This window comes from Merops nubicus, unplaced genomic scaffold (assembly GCF_000691845.1).
Source record: "Merops nubicus isolate BGI_N331 unplaced genomic scaffold, ASM69184v1 scaffold2028, whole genome shotgun sequence".
Lineage (NCBI taxonomy): Eukaryota > Metazoa > Chordata > Aves > Coraciiformes > Meropidae > Merops > Merops nubicus.
The window spans coordinates 8,815-24,510 of record NW_008626241.1 but is presented as its reverse complement, the minus strand read 5'-3'; the positions used below and the strand labels follow the sequence as shown (position 1 = coordinate 24,510).

At 40.7% G+C, this 15,696-nt stretch overlaps 1 protein-coding gene across 1 annotated transcript in view; it reads left to right on the top strand.

Annotated features, from left to right (window-relative positions):
- CFTR (cystic fibrosis transmembrane conductance regulator (ATP-binding cassette sub-family C, member 7)) overlaps window positions 1–15,696 on the top strand; it is a gene marked incomplete at its 5' end in the record, with an annotated part of 53,082 nt that overhangs the window by 29,953 nt on the left and 7,433 nt on the right. The window contains 3 exon segments of the mRNA XM_008945929.1: window positions 404–504; window positions 7,958–8,200; window positions 11,921–12,076. Of these exon segments, the coding sequence (XP_008944177.1) occupies window positions 404–504; window positions 7,958–8,200; window positions 11,921–12,076 (500 nt within the window).

The window sequence follows — 15,696 nt, the reverse complement described above, 5'->3', positions numbered from 1 at the left end:
GCGAAGTTATTCCATTCAAAATGCCCTTAAGAATGGCTCAGCACTCCTAGTAAACCCAGTACACGAGTGAGAATCACTCTATACCTTACTGTCTTGATTCTGAAATGCTGCCCATGGCTGGCCAAGCATACCTAGTATCCAACAAGCAGAGAAGAGGAGAATAATATGCCCAAAATGTTGTCATAATGCAGTTCTGTGGAAAAACTCAGCAGGTTTAGCTACAGATGTCTTCAAATACAGTTTTTAATTTGCTATGCATTTGTTTATGTGAAATCCGTGTTTTCTGCATGAAATAAAAGAGACAATGTGAATATGTATTTTAAGATATACATGCTATTTTTTTTTTTAAATTTCTATGGGCTTTTTATTTGCAGATAAATGGAATGTGTTTTTCTCTCCACAGGTGATGGGCCAGGGAGAGTTGGCATTATTCTTACTTTAGCTATGAACATCATGGGAACCTTGCAGTGGGCAGTAAACTCAAGCATAGATGTGGATAGTTTGGTAAGCATAAAATGTAGCACTGTGCCTTCTTTTGAGGAATTGCCTTATTTTGTTGATTATGGTTGTTCATTGAGTTATCTTCAGAGCTGGATATCAGGCAGATGTGTCAGAAAAACTCCCTTTGTGCCTTTCGTAGCAACCTACCAGCTTTGGCACAGCACAAACTGAATTTTTCTGTGGTCAAAAATTTTCCTTACCTAGAATAGGCAACAGCAAATAGTTCCATTTGAGGATTCAGAATGCAGAGGTAGCAGTGATAGGAAAACTTCAAAAAGGCTTGGAGTTGTTTTGTTTTGATTATATTACCAAGGTCTATAATATATCTTACTTGATCTACTTAAGGGCTTTGCAGAGCAGATCACAATGGATGTTTTTGAGCTCCTTTCACACAAAATCAATGATGATTTAAAATCTGTCCTAGACTTCGCTGGGGAACTTTTTCTGATTTTGTATAAAATGCCCTGTGACATAAGGCTTTGGAGTTGTACATGTTTACCCCTTTAATTTGTGTAGTTATTCTGTTAGGGTTGATTTTAAAACAAAATATTTCACAAGGTTAACTCATCATCACCTGTTTGTCGAGATATGAGAAGCAGACAGGAAATTCTTAGAAGAATACATCTGTTATTGCAGTTTTCATCATACCTTAGCTTAAATGTATGAAAGTATTAGATGTTATTTTTAAATGTGACATTTACTTCTCTCTTTACACTTTAGGCATTCTAATATTTATTTTAAACAGAATTCTTGTAACAAAATACAGTAGTCCTATAAACAAAAAGACTTTCTGAGAAAAAAATCTCCCACATCCAGTCATACCCTCTCTGAAGCCTAAATTAGCTTCTTGAGCCAACTGTTTCAGTACTGAAAAACAGACAGCTTTTACAGCAGACCTTGGAGACCATTAAATCCTGATTAGCTGAAATGTGTAGTCATTTAAAAGAAATATAATTGGGGCAGACGGTAACAGTGAAGGAATATTTGCCAGTTCTACATATTTTTTTTTAAAAAAGTAAATTCAACCACTCTCATCCTGAAGGAAATCCTTAAGAGCCCCAAAACTGGGAATTAACCACTTACAATATCTAATCTCTTGTTTACGCATGTGACTGGTGATAGTCCAGAAAGCTGACTACCATTCAGGGACACGCTTTTTCCCTATCCACCAGTTGTTTTATGCTGCCTCTTTCTTTGCTTGTTTGAGCAGCCTGTATGAAGAGCAAGCCCTTTGTGAAAGGCTTGATTTGGTGTAACTGCAAGACACGCTGACCAGCAGTTGTGTGGCTGACAGTAAAGCACAATGTGTCACTGGTAGGGCACGGCTGTGACAACGACATTCATCAGCTCTCATTTGTAAACTTCATCTGAGCCCTGTAAGGCATAATGTGATCACAATCTGTCTAAGAATCATGTGCACATATTATACGGATTTATAAAAAAAAACTGCTGAAAAGGTGTTTCCCAAGAGCCACAGAAAGTCTTACTGTAGGATTCAGAGCGTGCTGGACACACTAGTGTTTTAATAAGGAAGAACTTCCCATTTTTAAAAATACAGTGTCATCTATTAGTAGCAATAAGGAAAATATCATCTATTAGTAATAGATGCTATATTGCTACTAATAGATGACTAAAATGTCATCTATCAGTAGCAATAAGGAAGTAACTCCCTTTCCTCTGAACAGAAAGTCTCAAGTTGCTTTAGCCATTTGCCAGTACTTTTGTTCATGTTAATACAAATTGGAGCACCAGTCATATTATATTACTGATAGCCTTCTATGGTGCATCAGTTTATAGGTGGATTCTCTGGAATTCTTTCATCAGTGTGTAGTTGTGCACCCCTGCCCCATGGGTTTTTAGGTATCCTAGATAACAAACTAATAGATATTGCTGGCAGGATGGTTTTCCTGACATTCAGAAGGTGCTCCTGTGCACAAGCAGCTAAGAATAGCTTCATGGTTTCAAGATAATAAAACTGCTTCACTGCGTGATGCAGATGTATTATTTCCTGCTCTTTGTATTCTCTAACTTTAGCACTTCTCTCTTTGAAGTCTTTTACAATTATTTGGTTACAGATGTCTTGCAAAGACTTGCATACATGCCTGCCTTAGTAGTCTGTTTGGTTATACTCTATTTTTCTCCAAAGGGGTGCTTTGAAACTCCCCACAGGACCAGACTGACTTGAACTGACACATCTGCGTGTGTCTCTAGTGACAGATACGCACGCACCACTCAGGCACTTCCTCGAGCAGCTGTGACATCCCTTCTTACAAGGCTGCACACAAGCAGCCTGGGAGTGTGGCACATTTGTAGGTAGCAGTCCTGGGTTGTCAGATAAGCTGGAGTTTTCTGTAAGTGGTTGAAACCCCTCTCCAAGGACATAGCTACTGTCTTTAGTCCATAACATTAAGCTTGTATGGAGTTGTTTTACAAGATATGGAAGGTACAGTGAAGTACTGGAAGACAGGAAAATAGGGAAGAAGGATTTCATAAAGAAGATGAAAATGTACCCGAAGGAATACTGGCCAAACAGATGGGGAGGTGGTAAATTTGACTTTACTCCACACAATCTCCTTCTCAAGCTTTCTGTGGCACTGACATACGTATTGAAGAAATCTGAGATTTTAGGTTGGATTTTATTTTTGTGTACACAGATATTCTCTTTGAAGCTATTTTTATTTAACTAGTTTGGCCTTAACTGAAAAATCTTCATTGTCTTTTAATACCCCATAATGGTTTTGGCATTTTGTTCTCTGCAACCCTGATACTTTATCTGCTGTGCTTTCTTTTTTTTTTTACATACGTGGTCACTCTGACAGTTACCCATTGTTTCATTTAAAGCTACCAGTTAGGCTAGATTTATCTTTTCACTTTGATCATTTCTGCTAATATCCATTTAGCTGCATTTCAGTCTTTTTCCTATCCCTCCAGGCAGTCTTCTAGGATTTTAATATTTTTTCCTTCATAAGGAAATAGAAAATAAGTTTTTCAGTAAGTGCTGCTTTCACAGATAAGCAGTGGCTAGTCCCAGTGGACTGTTTTAATGCTTTATAGCCTTCTCCTTCACTGATGTGTATCCTGCAGTAGAAACTCTATAACCAGGAAGGGCAACTCCTTTTACCAGGGAAAGAAAAAAATGCCATGCTTTACTGTTGCCAAGATCACTTATGTAAGGAGATATAAAAAGAATGATCCACAGAGATAATAAAACCACACTTGCTAAACCTCACAGTGCCCCACCCTGTACATCAGGGATGCTGAAGAATTAAAATAGTATATGGTAAAGAAGAGGACCAAAGAAAAAAATTAGGACTGTGAAAATAATGGTGCTTTTATAGCTGGTTTTCATGCTTTTATTTATTTGTTAATCTGTTCAGTTGGTATATTTTCTTAACTGGGACATGATCTTAATATGCTTTTTATTACTGTCAGCAAAAAACCTGAGAACACTGTTAACTTAATGTTATTTTCCAAGGTTCAAGTAGACTAAATACTTGACTGTAAAATCTGCATGAGAAATGACAATTCTTAAAGTGAGGTGTTGGTCATCTGGAAAGGAAGAGGATCAAGAAAAAGCTGTTAGAACATTTCCTTTTCTGACTGCAGAGCAGTGTGAGAAAGAAAAAAAAAAAAATCAGCACAAGTTTGACATGAACTAAATATTTCAGTTTTACAGTTTAGAAGAGGAGGGTATGTCCTATGAGAGCACCCTAAATGTAACAGCAGAAGGTGCGAAACCTCAGTAAAACCGTATGACCCACCTGCACTGACCCAGTTTTTGCAGTGATTCAATGCACAGGCCTCTCTCCACAACGTGAGCTATTGGGCCAGCCTCTCACAGGATCCCTCACTTGCACACTGCGCTCTCCAGACATCATGTTTTTGACGAGGTTGTGTCTTACAACATGGTTGTTAAATACTAGGTGTGTCTGGTCTGGAGAGGGCAACTGCTTTTTTTCTAGCAGAAGATAACATAGGCCTTGATGAAATCAATTTGTATTAGATTACTTGTAAAATAATTACTTCTTCCACTTTCTGGAAATATACATTACATGGTTATATTATGAATCCACTTTCAACATTAAGAAGAGTTTAAGTGATATTAGTGAGAAAATAAATTAATGAACTTGCAATGTTATTAAAAGCTCAGTAAAATGCAATTAGACAAGGCTAAAAATAGTGTATTATACTCTAGACATTTTTAGGTGGAAGTAGTAAATATAATCCTTTATTATAAAGCATTAAAGAATGTGAAGATAACAGGCATATTGCTGATGGGAATAATGGATAAGAAGCTTGCTGTCACCTACACTATACCTGTCATTATGAATGACAGAAGATTTCTACCTGTGAAAAGAAGAATGGATATCTTTGTAAAATGTTACTGACATCTATGCTCCATTCTGCCTAAATCTAAATCATAATTCACATTACAGAATCAGAAAAGCATCCTTTTGAATTGGTTTAAACTATTAAGCTGTCTAAAATAGCTGCATATGTAATGTGATTGATGAATCTGTGACGGGCGCTGGGATACAGAGATGAAATTTTCTGTTATAAGGGAAGGCTTTTTGTCCATCTGGCTTCATAGCAGATATTAGCTAGTGTGCAATGGCAGGATCTCTTGGGCCTCAGGCCCAAGGGCTTCAAGAATAGGCGATCCCTGCCTATGCAAATATTCACGTTTGTATCACTGAAACCAGATGACAGTCATCTATCCACATGATGATGATCCTGCCTTTCCATCTTGCACAATGGTTGAGATGGAAATTGTAGTCAATAGGCTTGGATGTTAGCATGCTTTTCAAACCTTCTGTCACAATTTCTGACCAATAAGAACTGACACTATCTTATAGTTTACTCTTGTTCCTTAAAAGGACAAATTTTGGTAAAATGAAGAATCTAGTTCATTTAGTTAGTTGGGCTAAGGCACTTAAGAACCTGAATGTAAATTCAAGCCATGCCTTCTACAGATAAGGGGATGAAATTTGTTTCCTGAATAACAGGAATAAAACAACAGGACATTTTGGGAGCTCTAGGACTACCAGCATGAACAACATTCTCTGAAAGCATATTAGAAACAACAGCCTCCTCAGAATGGTTTAGCTAACCAAAACAAGCTATGCACTGGAGGTCAAGAAGCAGATAGAGACAAAAGACTTGACAAAATCAGAGTTAGACTTGCAAATAGCTCAAATTCTGGATAAATACTTGATGTCAGTTTTCAGTAAAAGGGAAGTGGAGGAGTAAAAGTGCGATCTGGGGAGTTGAAGTGGAGCAGAAGGTAGAAATGGAATTTACAGTATCTGAGGTGGAAATTGTATGCACAAACCAGCATAGCTGTGGGCATGTAACTGAAGTGTCCCCAGTAAGAATCCTGGGCTCCTTAAATTTCCTGTAGAGTTTGTGGAGGGAAACACACACTACCTGTGTGTTTGTCCATCTAAAATCAGAGTCTTCAACTAAGTGTGGTTGGGTTCTGCAGTTGGAAACTGCAATTAAACGTGTGAAACTGAGATGGAAAAATGCTGCCCCACACATGCAGACCGAGGGGGATAAGGCCAGAAAGCACTGGCTGAGAAGCTGGAGATCTGGTAATGGCCTCTTCAAAAGAATCCACCAAGCTAGCAGAGGTGGCACATGGTAGAATAACAACTATCACTTTTGGTTAAGAAGGAGAAAAGAGAAGTCACTGATGCCACCATCAGTTTGCTAGTCTGATGGCAGCAGTCTTTAGAAACTATTCTGAAGAAGTAATTAAAGATGCAGTGCTTACAGAGGGAATTCACTAAGGTTTGCTGACATTAGGGCTGCTTCAGACTAACCTGACAACTGTGTTTGATGATTTATTTTCCAGACAAAAGTAATGTAGCAGATCTTATTTGTCTTCAGGAAAGCACTGGCTGTGGCTGCTTCAGAAATTATATAAATGAAGGAGATCAGGATTATTACAAGAACTGTAAACTAGTTAATGAGTTGGACAGAAAGGAAATGGCATTAAGCTGTAGGTATTAAGCTGTAGGGAGGCTACTCAACCAAGATTAGATTTGTGACTGAGCTAGTTTTAATCTTTTTTTAATGCTCTCAACAACAACAAAAAAAAATGATGCTGAAGAAATCTGCCAAAGGCACAAAGCTGAAAGGCAAGTGTTGAATGACACAGGGAGTTGAAAGGTATTAGGTGACCTCAAATGGCAGCTATAAAATAGATTTCAGTAACCAAGGTGCAAAGGCTTGCATTTAGGGACTGCTAAATATAACTTCTGTTGTAAGGAAGGATCTCCTTGGTTAGCAATGGCTAAGATGGAGGGAAGCTTGGCTGACCGCTGCTCAGTCAGATAGTGACTACAAGATGTGACTGTGAAGAAAAGAGTGTATGATTCTAGGATGTGTTAGTTGAGATACTCCTAATATAGATTGTTACAGAGTTTATAGAGTATTAATACTCCTAATACAGAGAGTATTAATGCCTTTGTACAATGTCCCTGTGAAACATCATCCAAAAACGCTGTGTACATTCTGGTCAGACAGGAAAGATTAATTTGAATTGTGATGTTTGGAAAAGGAGAACATATTAAGAAAGAGGCTTAAACTTCATTTTTCTTTAGACCAGGAGAACAAAAAAGTATTTAGAATTTAAAATTAATAAATTTACAAGAACAAATGGGTGCATAGGCTTAAAAATACGTTTTCTGACCACCTGAGCAGTGAAGTTTTAGTGAAGGAGATGAATTAACTATTTATTAATTGACCCTTAACCCATTAAAAAAAAAAAATCAAGAGCATCCCTTCTAAGGATCCCATGCTCCTTTGAAAATTCAACAGGATTGCTACTAGCAACTTCTGTCTGAAGTTCATGAACTACAAGACTTGATTATTTCACCTAGTATATATAATTACAGACTTTAGTTATCATGGAACATCCTACTATTTTGTTTTGTAAAAACTATAGATAATTTCTCATAAATACTCAGATGTTAATGTCTGGTGACTGTTCCTTCTTACTTGGTGCCACTGCTTTACTTCTTTCAAATTCCACACAGTTGGCTGATCTCTGGAGATCAATCATTATTCAAGGAACTTCAGGTTTTCAGTTGGGCAAACTCCTATAGGAGGAAGGAGTTGGAGACTGCAAGATTGCTTTCATGATCATACTTTGTTTTCATAAATACAGGTCATCTACAGTTTTCAAAATACATTTCTAAAGGTAAAAAGATCTATTGTGTCTATTTAAAAAAAATCAGGTGGAATCACATGTTGGACCAATGTCAGTAGTACAAGAGCAATAGAACCTAGATCTTTATACAAGAAGTATCCTGCTTCTGAAAACTATATTATGGTATAACACAGAAAAGACACTCACTGTTCTGGCTAGGAATTAGGAATAATTTGATTTTGTTTGCTTTGATAGCTAAGTATTCATTACAATTAGAATATTGTTTGTTTAAATCTGTAGATGCGGTCTGTCGGGCGAATATTTAAATTCATCGACATGCCAACAGAAGAGATGAAAAACATTAAGCCACAGAAGAATAACCAGCTTTCAGATGCCCTTGTAATTGAAAACAGGCATGTGAAGGAAGAGAAAAACTGGCCATCCGGAGGCCAAATGACTGTGAAGGACCTTACAGCCAAATACGGTGAAGGAGGAGCTGCTGTGTTGGAAAACATTTCCTTTTCAATAAGTTCAGGACAGAGGGTGAGATGCTTGTCTGTTGTGTTTGATCTGACTCCTATTAAGCTTAACTACAGAAGTGTCATTATAAATCTATTCATTGACTACAGAGTAGGTTGAGTTCAGAAAGGTTCTCTGAATGAAATTGTCACTTAACAAAATAATAATCTAAAGCATGTGAAGAACAGAAAGGTCTTGTGTCTCTTCATAAAAAGAGCTTTTCAGTAGGATTATTGCCTGCCAGCAGAAAAAAAGAAAAAAAAAGGCAAGGAAAATCTGCCTCAGTTACCCTAGAAATCTTGAGGGTATTTACACCTCAGTAAAGCACAGTGAGGTTGTTTGCTGGCCATGAGGAGCAGAATCTGTCAATAAAACATGTATGCAGCAGTTGCCCAAGCTGTTTTCCCGTGCCTGAAGCCATCCACCTCCTCCTGCCAGGGAGAGAGGAGCTTGCTGGCGAGTGCAGGTGCTGGGGCAGCCTGACCCAGGTGGAGTGGGGCACAAAAGAATACCAGCCACTGTGCCAAGGGCAACGCACCGCTGGCTCCGGCGGCCAGGGGTGGAGGGGCCCTCTCACCTGTCCAGTGAGAGCTCTAAGCCTCCCCGGATTATTAAATAACAAACCATAAACAGATACATTCTTTAGGAGACTGACAAACCTCTAGGTGCTTTTCATACGTTTGGGGTTGCGTTCAAGAAAGAGCTTTAGTTTCAGGACAACAATTAGGCAGAGGCTTAACACTTCACTTGAAGTTCACACTAAAGGACTGTCCTCAATGGAGCTAGGAACAAAGGCTTGTGTGGTTTCCTGGGCTGGACCATACCAATGAGAATTTAACTCTGCTATGTAGATGAGAAAACAGGTTCTGTGACAGCTCCCTGGTCTTGCCATAAGGCAGCTCTTCATGCCTTGTGTCGATAGCACCAGTCTCTGCCAGGTGTGGTAGATGTGTTTTGGTTTATATGAACTGAATATTTCATCTACCATTTTTGAGGGCACTAAAATTTTGAAACTGGTCCTGTCGCACTAGCCCCAAACTGCTCTGCCTTTGGAATAGAGGCACCTGTGATTCCTGGAGTGTGGAGATGCAGGTGCCACTGCAGTCTGCTGGATTTACTTCCTGGAAAATCCCTTGAAACAATGGAGTATGGAAAATGACAGATACTTTAGTACCGTAAAGAGAGGGGATAAAGTAATTGAAACAAAGATCCTTTTTTCAATGGCTGTGATTTTGGAATGTGATCCAATTTCAGTGATGAACCCTGGACTCAGACGTAGTATTTCCAGAATTGGAGTGTGCTCCTTAAACTGGAGGGGATTTGTTTCTGCCCCACAGGGAAGCACATGTAAAATAATGAGGAAAGTGGAGAGCTCTCTTCTGCTGAGAGAAGAGAAGAGAAGAGAAGAGAAGAGAATAGAATAGAATAGAATAGAATAGAATAGAATAGAATAGAATAGAATAGAATAGCATACAATAGAATTTTTCAGATGGAAAAGACCTATAATGATAGTCTAGTCCCACTGCCTGACCAGTTCAGGGCTGAACAAGAACTAAACCATGTTATCAAGGGCACTGTCCAATTGCCTCTTAAACACTGACAGGCTTGGGGCATTGACCCCTTGTCCAGGAAGCCTGGGCCAGTGTTTGACCACTCACTTGGCAAAGAAATGTTTTCTGACGTCCAGCCTAAACCTCTCCTGGCACAGCTTTGAACCATTCCCACACATCCTCTCACTGGATACCATGGAGAAGAGCTCAGCACCTCCCTCTCCTCTTCTTCCTCCTCAGGAAGCTCTAGAGAGCAGTGAGGTTGCCCCTCAGCCTCACTTTCTCCTAACTAGTGCAAAGTCCTCAGCCATTCCTTGTAGGACATCCCTTCCAGCACTTTCACCAGTTTTGTTGCCCTTCTCTGGATGCATTCAAGGAACTTCACATCCCTGATAAATTGTGGAGCCCAGCACTGCACACAGCACTCAAGGTGGGGCTGCACCAACACTGAATACCGTGGGACAATCTCCTTTTTTGACTGTCTGGTCATGCTGTGCTTAAATGCACCCCAGGATGTGGTTTGCCCTCTTGGCTGCCAAGGCCCACTGCTGGATCTTATTGAGCCTGCTGTCGGCCAGCACCCACAGATCCCTTTCTGCAGGGCTGCTCTCCAGCAACTCCTCTCCCAATTTATACTTGTTACTCCATGCTAGGTGCAGAGCCTGTCGTTTCAACTTGTTAAATTTCATCCCATTAATCACTGCCTAATGCTCCAATCTATCTAGACCCCTCTGCAAGGTCTCTTACTGCTCAAGAGAGTCAACAGCACCTCTCAGTTTGGCATCATCAGCAAACTTGCTAATGAGCTATTCAGCTCCTGCATCCAGATTGTTGATGAATATGTTGAGCCGACTGGCCCTAGAATTGAGCCCTGAGGAACACTGCCAGGGACTGGCCGCCAGCCACATGTAGACCAATTCACTACAACCCTTTGAGCCCTGCCCTTCAGTCAGTTCTTCACTCAGTAGACTGGGAAACTGCTCACCCCACAGTTGGATGACTTGTCCAGAGGGTGCTGTGAGGGACGGTATCAAAAGCCTTACTAAAATCCAGAAGAACTTCATCCACCACCTTCCCTTCGTGCACTAGGTCTGTGACTTTATCGTAGAAGGATATCAGGTCAGGTAAGCAGGATTTTCCCCTTCTGAACCCATATGGACTGCATTATTCTTTAAATGTCTTTAATTAGTATGCAACATAATCTTCTCCATAGTTTTTCCAGTAACTGAGGTTGGACTAATGGGTCTGTAGTTCCTTGTGTCTTCCCTCACACCCTTTTTGTAGACTGGAATACAAATCTACCCAGTCTGTGGATTTGGATGGCACAACACAGTGCAGACTGTTCATCTAGTTTGGAGGCCTGAGGGCCTGTTATGGAAAGGATGCCAGACAGCAGGAAGAATACCCTTCTTCACCTGGGCATGTATATTGTCCCCCTACAAAAGCAGCCCACGCTCAGACAGGACGTCATTAGGTGTATAAACCCCAGCTGCTGGAAAAGACAGTATCTATCTCAGCATTTGCTGGTAGCTACTGCAAATATTGCTCGTTCCAGCAATAGGTTGGTGCAATCCCACAAGGAAAACATAATATTTCAAAAAAACCCTGTGTATTATATTTTTTACCTAAGAGGTAAGGAAAGGCAGCGTCAGCTGGGCAGGTTGAGGACTTGCATTTCTGCTTGGGGTGGGCGATGGTGTGCTGCGACCACTGCCTCAGGCCCAGGCTAGTGCAATACAAATCCATGGTCTGATTAGAGTCAGGCCCTCTATTTTCAGATATGTGGAAATGGAGTAGCTTACTAGTGTGGTTCAAGAGCATTCTTTGCTTGATTTTTGCCTGCTGGATCGGGTTTTGCTGAAGAGAGATTTATAGCAAAAGAAAGGGGAGAGGGACAAAGAGTTGGACTAATCATTACAAAGTAATATATAAGCAAATTTCTGTTTTTCAGCTAAGGCCAGACTAACAGATTTTTCATCTTAGTTAATTCTAACAAAAGAAAGAAGTCTCTGGCCCAGTGTTTCAGTCAGCTCTTGCTGTAGGCTTTTATAATTCCCAAATGAGTGACAGTTACCATCCCACTGAGATACGTTTGGATTGTTCTCCACTGCTGAGATCTCTAAGCGTTTCTGCCTTGGTCTGTGGGTACTATATGAGCAGTAGTGAATATTTGCTTTTATGATTTGCATTGCAGGTGGGCCTTTTAGGAAGAACTGGTTCAGGAAAAAGCACTTTACTTTTTGCATTTTTAAGACTGCTGAATGCAGAAGGGGATATCCAGATTGATGGAGTCTCCTGGAACACAGTCAGCCTGCAGCAATGGAGAAAGGCATTTGGAGTGATTCCTCAGGTAATGAGCTGATTGTATATTTGTGTGCCCTTATTTTCATTGGTTCCATATCCATATATGCATAATTACCTTCAAGCTGGATGTTGGTTGTTTTATGATGAGAAACAGAAACAAAATACAAAGTTTTTGTGAAAAAGGGAGTTGGATGGATGGATGTATGGATGGGATGATTTACAGAAAAAATACTTTTTGAGGGCCTCTATGCTAGTTGTACAAAAGCTCTTCTAGAAATGTGAAGGTACATCACACTTAAACATAAATGTTCATACCCTGCTTATCCCTGCACGTCTGAAACAGTTTGCGTGTTGGTTCTTAAGATAGTACCACCTGAAGAGAAAAATACAATTAATGGTGTTCTCAGCTGCTGTTTTCTAAAGTCCTATATCACTTATTCAGTTGATGTGTCCATGGGAATGCATGGACTGAGGAGAAAACTGGAAGTTTTGTAACAAGTAGCCTCGTCACAGTGACAAATACGGTAATAATTCTCATAGCTGAGTACTCACTATAGAGTCACTGATAGCATTGAAAACATAATTCTGATGAATGTGAGCAGTGTAACTTGCCCTTCTGCTCATGAGGTGCATTGTTAGTTAAAATTACACATTTAGTTCAGTTTGGAAACCCCTGATACATGGATCAATGCCAAAAAATCCCAGCCCTCTATTCTCTGGAAGGTCATGAGAGTTGCCAGCCTGTTTGCATGCTTCAGCTCATGGCTCTTGTCCCAAAGCCTTGCCAAAGAACTGCACATTATGCCCAAAGTTCCTACCTTCAGAACAAAATAAAGTTTTCATCAGTACTTTCCCATCAGGGAAGAGAAATTGCACATGCCACCCTGCCTTTTCCAGCAGAACAAAGGAAACCTTTTGTTCAATGCCATTCGCCTACAGCTTTAGAACAGAAAAAAAAAAAAAAAAGAAAGGAAAGAAAAGAGTTTCCTTGCCTTTCCTGGAAGGCTGGCCTACAGCAACACCTGGATATTTGCACCTCCAGGGGAGGCTTCACTAACAAAAGGAGAATGGAGCTCTACCTGAGGCATACTTCCTTGTGGAAACATATCAAAACTCTCCTCTTCCTTTTCCATAAATTTCCTGATTCAGAAGAAAAGAAACGCTCTGAAGAATTCAGAAGAAAATAAGTTCCTCTCTGGGAACCTTACTGATGTGCACCTCCATAGAACACACTGCAGTCTGCTCCATGCAGGTAATGCTGGAGGGGCCTGCAGAGTGGCCAAGGATTATGCTGAGCCAGAGCAAAATCCTGTTTCCTTGAGTATCTCAAATCCAGCTGTCAGCACACTGCAGTGGTGTGAAGGGGTAAATCCTATAACCATGTTTCCTGGAGCACCCACAAGGAAGTTCCTTCCTGTAGCTCCCGGTACCCTGTGCTGCTGAAGCGCTGCCTGACCACAGCGCTGCTCCTACAGGATGTTTGTCATTCTCATGCAAAGCAATTACTCCAGCGATAACAGGCTGTTTGAAGTATAATCACAGCCAGTCATCCCTTCTTTCTGGGAAGTCCCTTCTGATGCTTCTGCAAGAGTTTCCTCACCACATTTCCAAGTTGAGGACATCCAGTTCCATCTGGTTTCAACACACTGAAGCTCTTTTGCACACAGATCCTCATGCAGATTGCATCCTCAAGTATTTAATGGAGTCAAACTGAGAAAATGCCTTCAGAAATTTGGGGTTGAATGAAGAACGGGAATCTTGCAGCCAACTTTCCATTAAAATTAATGAGGAGAAACTTGAGACCCATAAGGTGCTGCCAGCTCCAAGGAAGGGCGTGACTTCTGGTGTCTTATTGAGTGTTATCCCACTGCATCCTGGCAGCTCTCACACTGTTTTCTACCTAGAAATACACCATATAGAGTTAAAATCAAGCTTAACACAGACAACAATATTGGTACAGTTGGTGGGACTGCGAAGTGGCAAAAAAAAAAAGCCAAATCACTTTTGATGCTTTATTTTACTTAAGTGGAACTTCGCAACTTCTACCTTTGTAGTTGCAAATTTTCAGTAGCTAACTTTGTTCATTATATCTGTCTGTCTCCCTGTCTGACTCCAGCACTGTTTCATTGCCTCTCATACCCTTCAGAGCTGCTGACTTTTGGAGATGCCAGGGGTGGCTGTTTTGCAGTGTGCCAGGGCACTCCTGCATGGTGCAGGCTGCTGGGCAGCACCACTCCCCAGAGGTGGTCCTGCAGAGGGTCCTGCAGAGGCTGGGTTCCTGCGGGACATCAGTACGAGTCAGCATCACCATATCGGGGAGCATCAGACCCATGCACAAAGCACCTGGGGACACTAATTAGCAACCCCACATGCACATTTTGGGCTGTATATAGGTTGTTTTTCTGCATCATGGGCTCAGTGTTGCCACACACTTGTGTTTTGCAGTATGCTCTATGTGGGGCACAAATTTTAACATCTTCAGGGGAGAACATCACAAAACTGGTCCCATGAAACGTTCAGAAGGTCTTCACTGCTCCCAAGCTCTTATTTTTGTTTGTAAATGTTTTAATATCAATGTAAAGTGCCTAAAGGACACTTATGAAAACAAACCATCTAACTCTGCGCCTAATACTAAAATATTCACATAGCGATTTGATTTTCTTTCATGTTGATATCATTGCCATAACTTACACAAAGTGGAGGAGGCTTCATGGGGGTCATATTGTTATAACTCTAACTTTTCTGTGCATGGAGCTAGAGCCTGGTTCCGGTTGATGTTACGTTTGTTCTTCAGCCCTGGGGCACATGGGAACAAGGGCCCATGGTTTTGGCTGTGGACCTGCACAGCAACAGCAGCTGCTCACAGCCAGGATGCTCTCACTGCTTAGCAGACTCTTGCCAGCTGATCCTTTACTCTTCTGTATGTGTTTGCTTAGGTACTCCATGGTCTTGGTTCTCCACAGAGCACTTAATCACGTAAGAAGCTTATTGCCACAAGCTGGGTGTATCCCACACAGCCACCAGTACACAGAGGCTCTTGCTGCTGAGGGGGATTAATGCCATTCAGAGAGGCTGATTTACAATATTTGGGGTGGTCAGAACATAAACATGATCATATTTATATTCTGGAGTGTTTTGCTTGTGGGTGTATGAGAAATTATTTGTTATATGATCACACCCATTATCATCCTGGGTGAATTTGAACAAGTGACCAAGAAGGAAACAGCTCCACATTTGCTGCCAGTCTCCCCACTCCTCTGTTCCCCATTCCAGCTCTCTCATTTCTACTTCTTCCATATTTATAAACAACACATAAGTTCCACGGGATTCACTTCTGATTTTTTTTTCACTTTAGACTTCTAGCTTGTGAGAATTTTTTTGGGGGGGGTTCTGCTTCTTTCTAAGTGGACCCTAAACTGCCCATGTGACTCATATGATATTTACTCAAGTGAACCTGGTTTCTAATTGAGCTGTGAGGAAGGAGGTGTTAAAATGGAGAGAGAAGTACCAGAATTCAGGACAATAACATGTTTACCTTGTAGAAAATAAAATGTACTTTTGAGAATAGCTTGCTTTTAGTGCCCTACTTCTTGAAAGCACAATTATTAGGAGTAACAGGAGTTTCTGAAGAAAATAGTTCCCTTTATTTCTCTAACTGCTGCACTT